Source organism: Dermacentor variabilis, chromosome 6 (assembly GCF_050947875.1).
Source record: "Dermacentor variabilis isolate Ectoservices chromosome 6, ASM5094787v1, whole genome shotgun sequence".
NCBI classification, from domain to species: domain Eukaryota; kingdom Metazoa; phylum Arthropoda; class Arachnida; order Ixodida; family Ixodidae; genus Dermacentor; species Dermacentor variabilis.
In genome coordinates this window covers 178,511,103-178,524,730 of record NC_134573.1, presented here as the reverse complement: position 1 = coordinate 178,524,730, position 13,628 = coordinate 178,511,103, and the positions used below count along the sequence as shown (strand labels likewise).

The 13,628-nt window shown below is 44.0% G+C and overlaps 3 protein-coding genes across 3 annotated transcripts in view; 2 read left to right on the top strand and 1 right to left on the bottom strand.

Moving 5' to 3' along the window:
* Positions 1-2,302: 2,302 nt before the first annotated feature.
* On the top strand, positions 2,303-8,186 carry LOC142585884 (uncharacterized). The gene has a single exon (XM_075696965.1). The coding sequence runs from the start codon at positions 3,013-3,015 to the stop codon at positions 3,784-3,786; it is 774 nt and encodes a 257-aa protein (XP_075553080.1). The 5' UTR covers positions 2,303-3,012; the 3' UTR covers positions 3,787-8,186.
* Positions 8,187-9,884: 1,698 nt separating this feature from the next.
* On the bottom strand, positions 9,885-12,209 carry LOC142585885 (uncharacterized). The gene is made up of 2 exons (XM_075696966.1): positions 12,070-12,209; positions 9,885-10,503 (listed from the first exon to the last, which is right to left on the bottom strand). The coding sequence occupies exons 1-2, from the start codon at positions 12,157-12,159 to the stop codon at positions 10,018-10,020; spliced, it is 576 nt and encodes a 191-aa protein (XP_075553081.1). The 5' UTR covers positions 12,160-12,209; the 3' UTR covers positions 9,885-10,017.
* Positions 12,210-12,638: 429 nt separating this feature from the next.
* Positions 12,639-13,628, top strand: part of shop (sulfite oxidase) — a 32,835-nt gene continuing 31,845 nt past the window's right edge. Inside the window, exons 1-2 of the mRNA XM_075696962.1 lie at positions 12,639-12,873; positions 12,927-13,150. Of these exons, the coding sequence (XP_075553077.1) occupies positions 12,639-12,873; positions 12,927-13,150 (459 nt within the window). The remainder of the gene's footprint in view (positions 12,874-12,926; positions 13,151-13,628) is intronic.

Below are 13,628 nucleotides of genomic sequence, written 5' to 3'. Positions count from 1 at the left end.
CTGCACAAGCACAGCAGAGAAGTGGCAACGTTAAGCGGCTCGAATGATAACTGTAGAAGCGTCATTCAGAACACACGGAATTGTCCTCCACTTCCGGCGGCGTTTTCTCTACTCCCTTTTTAAATAAAAAGATGCTGATCCATGAATATTTTCATAAACAATGGTTGCATTTGTTAATTCTCGCTTTTCCTTCCTGTTTGGCTGTTGCCTTGGCTATCTCCCTTAGTACATCACTTAATTTCTCAAGTCCTTGCGACTCTCGTTTCCAGTAGGCAATTTTGCACGAAAAGAGCTGTACAATTAGGGAAAAACCAGACGAGTTAACAGGTGACAGTCATATTAATTTGCCCATAAGTTTCAAGATTATTACAGGGCTTGATGATGAATGCTATCCCGCATTATTTTATTTTCCACCTTATCTAACCCATATCACGGGTATATGGTTCCGAGAATCTGTCAGCGTCGCGGCGAGCCGTCACTCGAGGAAATATGGAAACAAAAAGAAAAGTTAAACGCAATTGGCGTTTTCTCTGGCCGCAACTCGTTCCACGTGCATACAGACCAGCTGACCACGAACTGAATCCCTTTCCTGGTCCCTGGATCAGTCTACACGAAGAAGGTTGAACTTACGAAGCAACAACGATGGGTGTGACCGTTGAATAGACGGCAACAACTGAATGCATCTCGAGTTAATCGCGCAGGCACCGAATTGATGAGGAAACTGGCCATCACATCCCAGGAGACGCCGATAACTACCGCCATCCAAAAGGAGTGAAAAAGGCAGCAAAATGTTGACCGCCGAATAACCGTCAAGTCGCAACATTGATTTAGCGGCGCCTTAGGAATGTGTGTGAGAAATGGTGGCGTGAGCGGGGAGTGGGGGGCCCGGGCCCCCCCGGGCCCCCCCTTGGGTACGTGCCTGATTCAAGGAACAAAAGCCCCCAGATTTTCTCTCGCGCGCCTGCTCTTGCTCGCGCCGGCGCACAGACTGCTGGCGATCCCTCAAATGAACTTCTCGTGTGTTTCACGCATAGTTTCACGTAACTTGTGCCAAGGATTTAAAAAAAAAGTGGTTAGTAACAGCTGAATGAAACCAACGGCATATGGTTTGTCGTCATGTGGCACTCCTATTTTTAGTGTATCTTTTATATTCCGCTTATTTACTTAATTAATATGAATTATGCAAAAATATTTAATATTCACTTTAGGGCCAAGTGCCTTTCGTTGCGTTGTGGAGGGGGCTCAGAAACGACCGATCCAATTTTTTCTGGCAACGTATGTACATGCTGCGCAGTGATGTTTTTTGGCGTTTAAAGAAAGCCCGTGATATATGAAATAAAACCGCGTGACTGCGCGCACGCACTAGCTCTCAATTGCGGTTCGTGCAAAGAACCGTGCGCGGGGGCCGTGGCGAAGTAAGCGGCCGCACAGTGCGTCAGCATCTTCGGCGGTCCCTCACGGAAAGGAAGCGTCGTCGTCTCTGATTAAGCGATAGCCTCGACGGTGGCCCCCCACCATAAACTTTTCACTTAAAAAAAAAAAAAAAGGCCTCAGCGGGCAGTCCCCTCCCCCGTATCTAGTACACTCTACCCATGCTGCCCGTTCGGCAAGACAACAGCCAGCACATATGTGGCCCAAACAGGCAAAAAGTGGTAAACATTGCGTGGCTCAATAGGATAAGGTGGCGTGCGAGAAGGAAGAGCGCCGTAAGGAGGCTAGATATATAGCAGACACAGTTGCTGAAGTAGGGTAAGAATGCTAATCGCAATAAAAGTCGGCATCAAAAGCAGCCGAGTGTGGAGAACAAAGTGAATAGGAGCAGCTTTGAGCAATAAGCGTCGAGATACAGAGAAACGAAGATGTAGGTAAAAGAAACGAGAACTGTGATTACGGTGTGTCGCTACATTGCTTGAATGCTAATCGCATTACTATCGACAGTCATAGTGAGTTGAGTTTTTCCAGAATGTTTTACTCCGTTCTTTTCGTGGGTCACAGTACTGAACATTTGAAATTCGCGCTTTTTGCAGTTTTTTCTAGCAGCGGCGAGATGGCGCAAGTGACGTTTCAAAATGTAACCGTAGGCAACTTTCAAGGAGGCCACGAAACATATGTATCGATATATATCGCAGACAGCAACAGAAGCATAACTTACCCCAGATCATTTGTTTGTCTCAACCTCTTCCTTGCATACTGCCGCTATCGTGTAAAATGCAAATGATGTGCGATCGTCGGCATCATAAGCTAGGCGCTATTTGTCTATGAGACCACTACGATTTATTAAATGTTTAAACGACAAGTTCAATTTTACTTATAGAGCTATTGGGGAACATCATGTAACGGTGGTCGTTTAATTTCAGTAAATGGGCTGATTTGCGTAAATTTGGTTGTGGGTGGTATTTTTTCACACCGCAAGTGAAACCGAGCCACCGATCCGAGAACCAACGGATAGACAGATGAAGACGAGCGAGGGCGAAAGAACGAGCGAAAGGGCAGTGGAAAGCCTGGAAAGCTACTCGCACTTCTTTTGGCAGATGCTGGATAGGCCTAGTGGTTTTGAACTATGGTACGGTGACAGTTGAATGGGACGGTGGTTCCCTGAAACCATTCCGAGTATATCTGCATCTTGCAGCGTGGTGTTGCAGAGCTTCACTGTGTCATTGCGACATGTCGCGGCCCACTACGTGAGTGACCCAAATGCGCTGTGGGAGTCATTATGTTCACCGAAAAGAGCTCAGTTCCTGACATCCATCGTGTACATTGACCTTTTCAGTTTTTTGATGGTACGAAAGTGTAGACTTCGAGACTACTCATGAGTACGAAAGCGGAAACGAGCAGCTGCTGTCGTCTTCGGTCAGTGCTCGCGGCATTTTCGAAGGCTGCACGTCGTCTTCGACAAGTCCAGCAGGATGTAGCCAGTGGAGCAATGGCGTAGGCCGTGACTTGGCCAACAGGTGGATTTTCTGCTACTGTAAGGGAGTCCGGCTTTACGTATGCGTTTCCGCTGATGAGATCATGTTTCGGGTCGTCGAGGGGCAGCAGGGCGTAACACACGTCTACCGGATTAGTACCAACGAGCTCGTCTGCACCGTGAAAGAGAAAAGTACAAGCAAGACCAATGTCCCGTTGTCCTCAACATATCAGTCTCGCCTGCGCTGTCCTCGCCGATGCACTCCTGGCACCAACAACTACAAGCCGCTCGAGCTGAGCAAGGAGCGCTTCTTGTCACTTCTAGAGCTGCAGCCGATCAGCGGTGAATGTGGTCCCCGGGCCGTGGTCGAGCGCCTGCCAGCTGACTGCGACGGCGGTGAGTGGCCCGGTGCCCAAGCGGCGGTCGCCAACTACAGCAAGTACTGCTGCTCGCGAGGTCGCCTGCACGCGCCAGCGTTGCCAGTGTCCTACCCCGTCGTCTACCGTGCCACGAGACAGCACCGTTACCTAGGTCACCAGTACAGTTTCAACAAGCGAGAGCGTTGGAAGCGCGTGCGTGAACTCCGCACTGGTCTGAGCCGCCGGGCTCTGCACCAGTTGGATAGGTGCAGAGACTTGCGTGTCAAGCTGCGCCGTCTGACACCGTCGGAGGTGGCGCTTTGGACTAATGGCCATATGCGACTAGGCAGGACTCCTCTGCGGGAGCTTCCCAGCTTCTTGCGGCCTGTGCGTTGTGTGCTTCCGGACGTAGTGCAACTGAATGTGCTCAAGGCGGCCAAGCTGTCCATGTGTGCTTGTGACCTCCGCACACGACCCGGTGCGCTTACGGTGTCACAAGCCTCTTCACCGTTGTTCTGAAGGTGGCGCTACTTCTTGCTCACGTCCCCAATTCTTGGGATCATGGTATTTTAATCTTGCCAAAGGTTCTCATTCAGCACTCAGGCAAAGAGCTGGTATTCTTCCATGCATGTGTACTTACATATGCAGTTGTTGATGTGTCACATTTTCCATACTTCATTATAACAAAAAATAAAGTATGTTGATACAGAATAGAATGTGCTAATATCGGCTTTGAGGATTTCGTGCACTGTGCCACATTTTAGTTTTGCTTGCAGCTGTGCCCAGCAATTGACTGTTGTGCTTGGCTCTGCCCCTAGCAGCACATACATGACAAACCCTTAGCAGTGACATGGGTAATTCACATGGCTGACATTCAGCATAATAAAACACCACCTTTTGGTTCGAAATGTCATTTGCATCGTGAAGCTTTGAGCAAGTGACACTGTTTCTGCAAAAATTATTACACACAAACAGTTGACTTCGACTATACAATGCGCCACTTCTAGCTGTTACTGGCTGTGGGCGCTAAGAAAGTGCGATAATAGTACCAGACATACGTGTCAGCATTGCAGCCTCTTGTGGCACTATTCTTATTTAATGTATATATGAAGTTTGTGATAATGAAGCCACAAGAGTGTTTACAGGTGGCAGCTTGTGTGCCATGGCTTTAGGAGATTGAGGCCATGGCTGTATTTTCTATTGGGTCAAAATTCCTCTCAAGCCACCATTTGCACATGCAAATCAGTGTTGGGTTACGATAGTATTTTGCCTTGATATTCATTTATCCAGCGGCTGTTGCCTTTGTGCTCAGAGGCACTGTACAATTTGACATCAGAATGTGTGTGAAAATAATTGGGTAATGTCACTCAAACATTAAAAAAAATCTGGCATTTTGCTTCTTTGTAACATTCTCTTTTCCTTAAATATCAACACATTGCGTGTGACTCTGGCACATTGCATCCCGTTTGCTTTTAGTTATATCACCATTGACGTTGATACAGCAGTTGCATTGCATATCCTCGTGTTTGCTTTCATGCAAGGGATGCTTGGAACTTCTGAATGCACTGTCTGTAAATGATGTAGAATGTATGAATGAACAGTACATTAGCGCTGAAAAATGCGACATTCACTCTGTTTAATAGAGTGCACTGTGAAGTTTCAAGCACACTTAAGCCCAGTGTGCTTAAATGCAGCTTAGAGGAACACTGTGGTTATTTGCTAAACTGTTTTCTGAAGCAGACAATCACTTCAGTTTCATTTTTTAAACATTTTTCAAAGGCCTTACGACTCCATTAAATCAGATTTGCAATCCAGCTCCATCCCTTGCATGTGAGCGAACCTCGTCCTTATCGAGCTGATATGGCCATCCATAATGGATTTTTTATTTGATGAATACTGCTTTCTTAAGATTTCTGTGAAGGGCATACTCAAGCCGTGCTTGCATGTCATGACCATAATCAATGGAATGGGTGAAGCTGTGCTGAGACACAAGGTTGCATTGTGTAAGTTGCTACTTTAAACAGTTTCTAGAGGTAGTCGTATACTGAGCCAATGTTGAGGAGAATGCAAATATGCAGTGATCTTCCAGAGGCATCTGACTGCTAAGTATCAGTGTGTTTGTTAACCTTGGATGGTGTAAATGTGGTTAACTTGGAAGCCAAAAATAAGCATTGTAAAAAATTTAAACGAACAAAAGTTTCATTTCAGGCAAAACCTGATATCTGCCTGATTCATTGCTGTTTGAGCAGTGCTGCTATGTGTTAACAGAGGTGATAAAGAAATAGGCCCTTACTTGTGTCCCATTACCTTGAAGTTGTTGTCAATAGGTATGGAACATTGTGACAATAAAAAGGTTTGATATTTACAATATAGCAGAAATTACCATACAAGGGTTGCCATGCAATAGGGATGTGAGCTGTTACTCTATCTTTCCGTGCCTGCATATTCAACATAGCTGAAGTTAAACTTCAGGCTGGTATGCTGTGCCACTTCCTTCTTAGTGGACAAAGCTCTCATGTAAAAATCAAAATGCCCTTCTTATTGTTAGAACAATTGGGTATGGTTGATATTATATTTTATTTTCTTGTAATATGAATTCACAAGTGTCAGTTTGCCTCTGCACTACATCAGAGAGAGAGAGAGAAACAACTTCATGTAGTCGCCTGCAGAACGACACGACTAAATGGCGCCGTGACGCGGGCCTTGACGTCTTCTCAGCGGGTGGTCTCTACTCAACTCCAGCGCGTGTTACTCCCGCGGTCGGTCGCCCTGAGGGGCAACATTCTGTCGGTTTCGCTCAGCCTTTGTCTTTCAAGAAGAAAGCTGGAGCACTGGATAAAATGCTGTTTGAGGGCTTAACAGATGCAAAATGGAGCGCCTGGCCTGAAGTATCGTGCATTTTTTTTTTCATTTAACTATTCTGCCTAGATGCTCTTTAACCATGTTTTATACTTAAATACTGTGTACTGACATACATTAAGATATACTGTATCGCCCAAATGAAAGACACTCAAATGAGTAGCAGTATTGTAAATAGGAGGGAAGATAACCAATGGTCATTAAAGGTTACGGACTGGATTCCAAGGGAAGGGAAGCGTAGCAGGGCGCCGCAGAAAGTTAGGTGGGCGGATGAGATTAAGAAGTTTGCAGGGACAACATGGCCACAATTAGTACATGACCGGGGTAGTTGGAGAAGTATGGGAGAGGCCTTTGTCCTGCAGTGGGCGTAACCAGGCTGATGATGATGATGACTGTAAATAAAATACAGAAAGGCCGTAAGAGGAACCTTTAGTTTGGGTGCTCCTACCTGAATACATGGGAGGGAGAAATTGTTTTTCTCTGCAACCCCTGCACCAAATTTGATGCGGCTTGTCACATTTAAAATAAAGGGTTATTCTAGTGATTGTTGGTTATTCTAGTGATTGTTCTGATTTAGGCCGTCAATCTTTTAATAGATTGTTGAATATCGCTAATTTTCAGAAAACGAAACTATCAAGTTTCAACTCCTAACTCTCTATCAACCTAACCTCTATCAACCTCTTTCAACCTAACTCTCTATCAACTCTCTAACTCGGCAATGAAATACGATATCACAATTCTGTAAATTGCATCTAATAGTACTTCTAAAGTGGACAGAATTGATGTACTATGTGTGACTCTCAAATAGACTAGTAATATGCAAGTAGGACTTTGCAAAACCCTTGTTAAAGATGCAAAAAGTTCACATAACATGTAATTTGATATATCAAATTTGTCTGCTTCGAATGCTCTAATGGATGCAGTTTACAGAACTGCAATATCTGTTCTTAGTGCAGAGCTACCAATTTGTAAGCTTCATGCTTCCATTCTTTTATTCAAGCTTATCAATTTTTGAAAATTCCTTTTAAAAAATTCAGGCCATAAATCAAAACTCCACTTCCAGCAGTCACTAGAATTTAACTTTCTCTTTCAAATGCAACAAATTCCATTAAAATTGGCCCAGTGGTTATCTCGGAAAAGCGTTTCTGTGTTTTACATGTATTTGAATAGGTGACATTGGAGTTGGGATCAAGCTACAGCTTCCTCTTAAACAAGGACCTAAAATTGGATGGCACAACAGTCGAGGCAACGACTTTGTTCATGTGCTGTGGTGGATAAAGAAAGTAGCATGGAATGTCGATGGCTGTAGAGTCAAGACAAGATGGCAAAGTTGTTTTAGGAGTTTGGTGCAACAAGGCACTAGCTAAGTAAAAATGACAAGTTTATGAGTCGTATAACTTGTAGTTTTGCAAGGAGATGAAGAAATGCAATCTACAGAAGTTTCAAGTGGCTGAACTGCAGACACTAAATAGATGGTTCATCAAGAATGTTTGTGATTGCATTGCTCATGAAACATTGTCCAAAGCATTGTAGCAAATGTCAAAGGGACAGTAAAGAGAAGTATTAAGCTGTACTGATAAACAACACTTCTGCTTAGCAAAACTCCCGCTCTTAGTGTGAAAGGAAGCTTGGGAAGATAGAAAAGGTGAAAAAATGAAAGACTGGTGACGGCACTACCACGAAGTTTTCGCATCAGCTCACCGTGATGTTGTGGATTTTGAGTGTCTACTCAGCCCCAGTTCAATTGTTTGTCGATAAAGATGGGCTGCATTGCATTCCTAGGAAACCAAAGATACAGCCTAGCAAGTTTAAATAAGTTTTTCTGGTCTAAAACAACCCATGTAGAAGAAAACAGATTCAAATCCATGATGTCGCGATGACATGCATACAGGCATAAGTTTCAGTGCTGAATGAAAAAAATTGTGAAAATGCACAATTATGCACAAAGTCAAATTTGGTCTTCATTTTGTGCAGCAATAGTAATCATCCTTTTTCTGCCAAATGGATGAAACAGTCTTGAAAGAATATGTTTCCATTATAAAATGATTTGTTGATATTTAGTGTTGTGTTAATCAAGCAAGACGAAGATGGTGTGGTTGTATGTTAGACCTGTACCTGCAGTGATCACCTTCTCTGGTGACAATAAGAAAATGAGATCAGCCTGAAAAGAGGTGATGAGACAATACAGTGGTGACACTATATTGTGACCACTTCTTATATACTATATTGTCACTATATAGTCACCACTATATGACACTTCTTGGCAACAATATAGGTGGAGCTCAACACCGACATGCTAAGGAAGGAGTGGGTGACTGATGGGCAAAGTGGAAGATACTTGTCAAGGACAGTTACCAGATGTAGAAATGGGATGTAGTTTATGTAAGAATAAGTAGCAGCAGTGATGAAGATGACACTACAGTGGGAGCAGCTAAAAACACGTCACTCACATCTAGCATACAAAATGCTTCATAGAGATGTTAATGGGGCACAAAAGCTATAATAGAGAGTTTTAGTGTATCTGTAGATGTACTGCCATTTGCGAAAGGCCTAGTTACTAGTGAGGTATACAGCAGCAACATAAAGCCCCTGGGGCTTTACAGCAATGATGCTGGTAGCAACATCTGATGATGCAGAATTTAACCAGAGAGCACACAAAGCTTATACTGTAGCGACTTGTACACAGGGTGACGATTCTCAAGTCTTCCAAAATTTTTAAAAGTTGCCTGCAGCAAATAGCATAATCCTTGGCCCTGAGCTGCATTATTCGAAGAGGCAGACATTACTGGCCCGAGAAAGCAAAACACATATTCAACGAATTAACAAAAACTCATGAATTTACTTCATAACTACTTTTTGGCACATATTGCAATTTACAAATTGCAGGTGGCGAGCTTGCAATACATATATACTTGAAATAAATCTCCAGGATGACACCAGTTTCAAGATATTTTCCAAAGTGTGAGACGAACATGGGTGTTCCAGTTACTTTTGTGCTTCAATGCACAAAAGAGCATTTTCTTAAAGTAAGAGGAACAACAGCGCATTTTTACGGTGTGTTGGTGCATATCTTCGGATCGGTGTCATTCTGGAAGTTCATTCCAAGTGGGTAGCCTTGCAAACTCACCGGCTACTATTAGTAACTTGCAATATATGACCTAATGTAATTAATTGAAAAATTAATTAGTGATGTTTTATTAAGCTGAATATGTTTTGATTTCTTGTGCAAGTAATGTCCACCTCTCTGAATAATCCAGCACAAGGACTAAAAGTGATGCTATCTGCAACAAGCGATTTTTAAAAATTCTGAGGAACTTAAAGATGATTACCCCGTGCACTGCTTAAGTGCTGGTGCAAAGCGTTGGTAGTGAGAAATCATTAACTTGTAATACTTTTATTATATTTCTAGATTCTAGACAAAAAAATTTTAAACTCATTGTAGGTGGACAAAACGCCACAAGATGTATCTACAAACTTTGCTACTGCCATTCACAGCTCCGATAACCAAGTAACCTGTCATGGTGGCTTACCAGCTATGGTGTTGCGCTGTTAAGCATGAGGTCGCGGGATCAAATCCCGGCTGCAGCGGCTGCAGCGGCTGCATTTCGTTAGGAGTGAAATGCAAGAACACCCGTGTCCCGTGCATTTGGGGCCCATTAAAGATCCCCTGGTGGTCAGAACCAATCCGGAGACTCCCACTGTGGCGTGCTTCATAATCAAATCGTGGCTTTGGCATGTAAAAACCTAGAACTCATTCATTCAATCATTCACTCATTCATTCATAGAAGTTTATGGACAAACTAAAATTCTCTGATATCTCTAGCCATACCTGGGCACCAACAGTTTTGTTAAGTGCAGTAATGTACTTTGTTTCCTCCAGAACAGTTTAATTTACACCTCAGAGATGCCAGATTCACACGCAAGACGTGCTTCATTAGGTCTGCTCCGAAGACGCACTGTGGGTCGTGTCGCATAGAATTTGGCTCCGTGAGCAGTGGCCAGCTCTTGAAGGCGTGCCACCAGCAAGTTTCCCTGAGGGCTGTGCCAGCGATGCATGGGTGCTGCATACATAGCAAGCAGTGCAATAGGCACAACACTGAGCAGCAGTTTCTCTACTGTGCAGAATATGGACTCTGGGCAAGGGCAGTGTACCACATGCAGACGTGATAGGCTGTCCAGCAGATATGGCTCGCCAACTTGATGTGCCAAGGCTAGGACACTAAATCGTCTCGCAAGGTCGACCACCACTACGGGAGATTCACGGCCACCACACTTTAAGGGCTTGATGTAGTGCATAACAATTTCCAATGCTGGATCTGAGCTTCTTGCAAACGGGCCATGTGATTCTGAAGCTGCAGCATGAAGCGTGGAATTATGCTGAAAAATAAGGAACAAACATGAGAATAAGAAACTTACCCTTTATGCATCTAACACATAGTTACAGTAGTGAACAATACGATATTGTTGTGTTCTGTGAAAAATTTAATACATATGTTTCTAAGCTATTAGGTACATTGTTTTTGTTTGTTTTTCGATAATGTTAAACAAGCAGGTGTGCACTGCTGCAGCCAAACGGCCAGGGATGGAGAACATTTTGTTTATGGATGGTGCCATAAAGCTCCACTTTCCAATTTCATCATTTCACTGTGCTCTGATAAACTAGTATGAGAAAATATGTGCGTGCTGTTGAGAGAAACATTAATGATAACTAGAGAGGTTAGCTAAGTTAAAGGCATGGCATGCCATTGTAGGTTTAATGTATCAGCACAGCTCAATGGAGAGAAAATTTAAAAAATATGCACACTTTCAGTTACACACAAACTGGGAAATGTAGTCAACTGATCTGTCAACTATGCAATCTGTTGATTATGCAGATCTGTTGACTATGCAGGGTTATGTAGCGCAAATAACGTAGCATGCCAGTCAGTGTTCAAGAGGCAACTGCTGTGGGCTAGCAGTCTGGCATAATGCAGCACCAACTTTCTGAGAAATTTAACTTCGGGAACCTAGAATGCAGAAGTCATCTTTTTGTTCACTACTCTATAAGCCTAGGGTTTTAACTAGTTTCACTGACAAATGGTGATGGATGGTATAATAAGCTGCTTTATATAATATAGCAGTTCGCATGCGACATGATGAATGCCATATTGGAGCATTTTGACTCTCCCAATTGCACGGCAAACATTCATGTGCATAGCACCTCTTATTATCACTGAACTCTAATGATAAAATGGTAAGCTGTGATAAAAGACATGACAGATGTGATTATGTAGTGTCATTTGCAGCTTCCACAGCTAGTCCTAAACATAATATGAAGACAAAATTAAGTCTCAGAGTTTCACTCTAATAAAGGTCCTCCAGCACATTACCACTGCATTTCTGTTGAAGTCATATGTAAGGGATGCTTACTAATAATTGGAAAATGAATATTTAAATAATAAGTCCTTATACCAGGAAAGATAGTGTTTCAAAGTTTTACCTTGTGTGAAAAGATGAAAACATTTGGGTAAGACCTGCAAATCCAATTTTCATGTGCTTCCACAGCACCAGCATGGGGCAAGTAGGAACAACCAGTTGTGAATCAGTTAGGCTAGTGGCTGAATCTGGGTTCTTAGTACACATGTTACAACTGCATTAGAAGATGACATCAGTTAGTTGGCATTCGGATATTCTGAGGCGACATGCACTCTGTGCCACCATTGACTACAGAACACATTTACACTGCTTCACATTGTATGTGTGTTTTGTGCAAGAAACAAACAGAGAATTAAGCTATGTGCACCGAAATCCACGTTACTCGGCTGCACGAATTGCTATCATAATGTAGGAATAAGGAAGTTTTTCGGGTCTCTTCGCAAAGCACATTTCACTGCATGCTCGGTACAAGGGCACTCGCAGTAGCAATCATCCTATCGGTTTAGAAATGTACTGCGGACTTCTTACCAGTTCCACGCTAGCAGTTGACCGTACGAGTGCAGAAAATATATTTATCGAGTATGTACTAGAATCACCGGTATGGTCGTTGGTACTCATGACGGGGATGGCTGGTGCAATAAAATGTCAGATGTGGGTGCTTGAATGAGCAGCTTTGACCGCACAACCGCTTCAACCCTACAAGGAAAAGGTGTAGTCTGCAACTTGTCGGCGCGAGTTCTCAGATGATAAGCAGTGGTTCAAAGTGGCTGTCGTGCAAGATATAGGTCACATCGCATGATGCTGAAGGAGCACTCGACGTCTCGACACACTTCCCCGCCGTCACGTTGTTATCACCATCGCCGTCATCGCCTTGCTCCACACATCACCTCCCATCCGCACATTTGCGAATCGAGTCTGGCAACTGAATCAAAGCGGTTGAAGATATCTCTTTAGCGCAATCCATCACAAGGATCTACATCTGCTATTCGAACAGGTGGTTTGAGGTTAAATGTTTTTTAACAGACAGATGGCATCGGGGCTACGAGGGAGGAAGTTCTCCTGACGTGTTGCAGTTGGCCGTCTACACGCCGGTGAAGATGGCACTTTGCACACGCTATTCCCGTCTGATGCACGTCTTCGCGAGGAGCGCTGTGCAACCAAAAAGTCCGTTGCCCCGCGTCACCAGCCGGCTAACTTTAGCCTGTCCACAAGGAAGAACGGACGATGATGAATTTCGACGCAGCAGCGGGAGCGCATGGGCTCTCCTTGGCGGCGGCATAACACTGGGGCTTTTCTCATACTGGACGTTATCTCCGGTCCACGCCAAACAAGGTAAAAGCAGTGAAAGTGTTGCCGGCTCGTTTGTTTAAAAGCTTGGTTTGCAGAAACGAAAGCAGACGAAGCCGTGGACGGCTTGCCAGTCTACACCGCTGATGAAGTCGCCAAGCACGACACAAAGGCGACAAGAATATGGATTTCGTTCAAATGTGGCGTGTACGACGTCACCGACTTCGTGGACGAGCACCCGGGTGGAGACAAGATACTGCTCGGCGCCGGAGGCGGCATCGACCCGTTTTGGAATATTTACGCAGTCCACAAGACTCCCGAGGTATGTGGACTTACTCGGTGTCACAGCGCCTACCTAAACCACAGCAGTCATGTTATACGATGTAGTACCTCTCTTGACACCTCTCAGCGCATATTAGCTGGGATTGATCTGCACTGCTTGATTAGCTCTCGCAATCGCAAATTCAGAACACAACCATCGTTCGAAGATTGAAGGCGGTAAGAGCTTCAAGGGTATGGGACCGGACCGCTGTGGACAGTTGCCGCCGCCTAGCTGCTAACAGGCACCAAGGAGTGGTCTTTTATAATTACCCCCTTACAATATTTTAATCGAGGTCGCGTAAGCTATGAAGTTACGCGAACGCTGTTTTATTGGATTTGTTTTTCAATTTTCGGATTCGTTGCTAAAGTGAAAAGTACCGCCATTCGAAGTTATGGAGGGACAAGTTTTGCTTACAGCTTGAAAGACAATGCATGTGGACAAATCAGCGCGGAAATCAAACTCCAGATATATACATATG

Bases quoted from the DNA above. Each gene is read 5' to 3' on its own strand.
- LOC142585884 (XM_075696965.1), top strand. From the start codon at position 3,013: ATGTTTCGGGTCGTCGAGGGGCAGCAGGGCGTAACACACGTCTACCGG.
- LOC142585885 (XM_075696966.1), bottom strand. From the start codon at position 12,159: ATGAGTACCAACGACCATACCGGTGATTCTAGTACATACTCGATAAAT. The intron at 10,504-12,069 runs GTAAGAAGTCCG...CTTATTTTTCAG, and splicing joins CAACTGCTAGCGTGGAACTG to CATAATTCCACGCTTCATGC.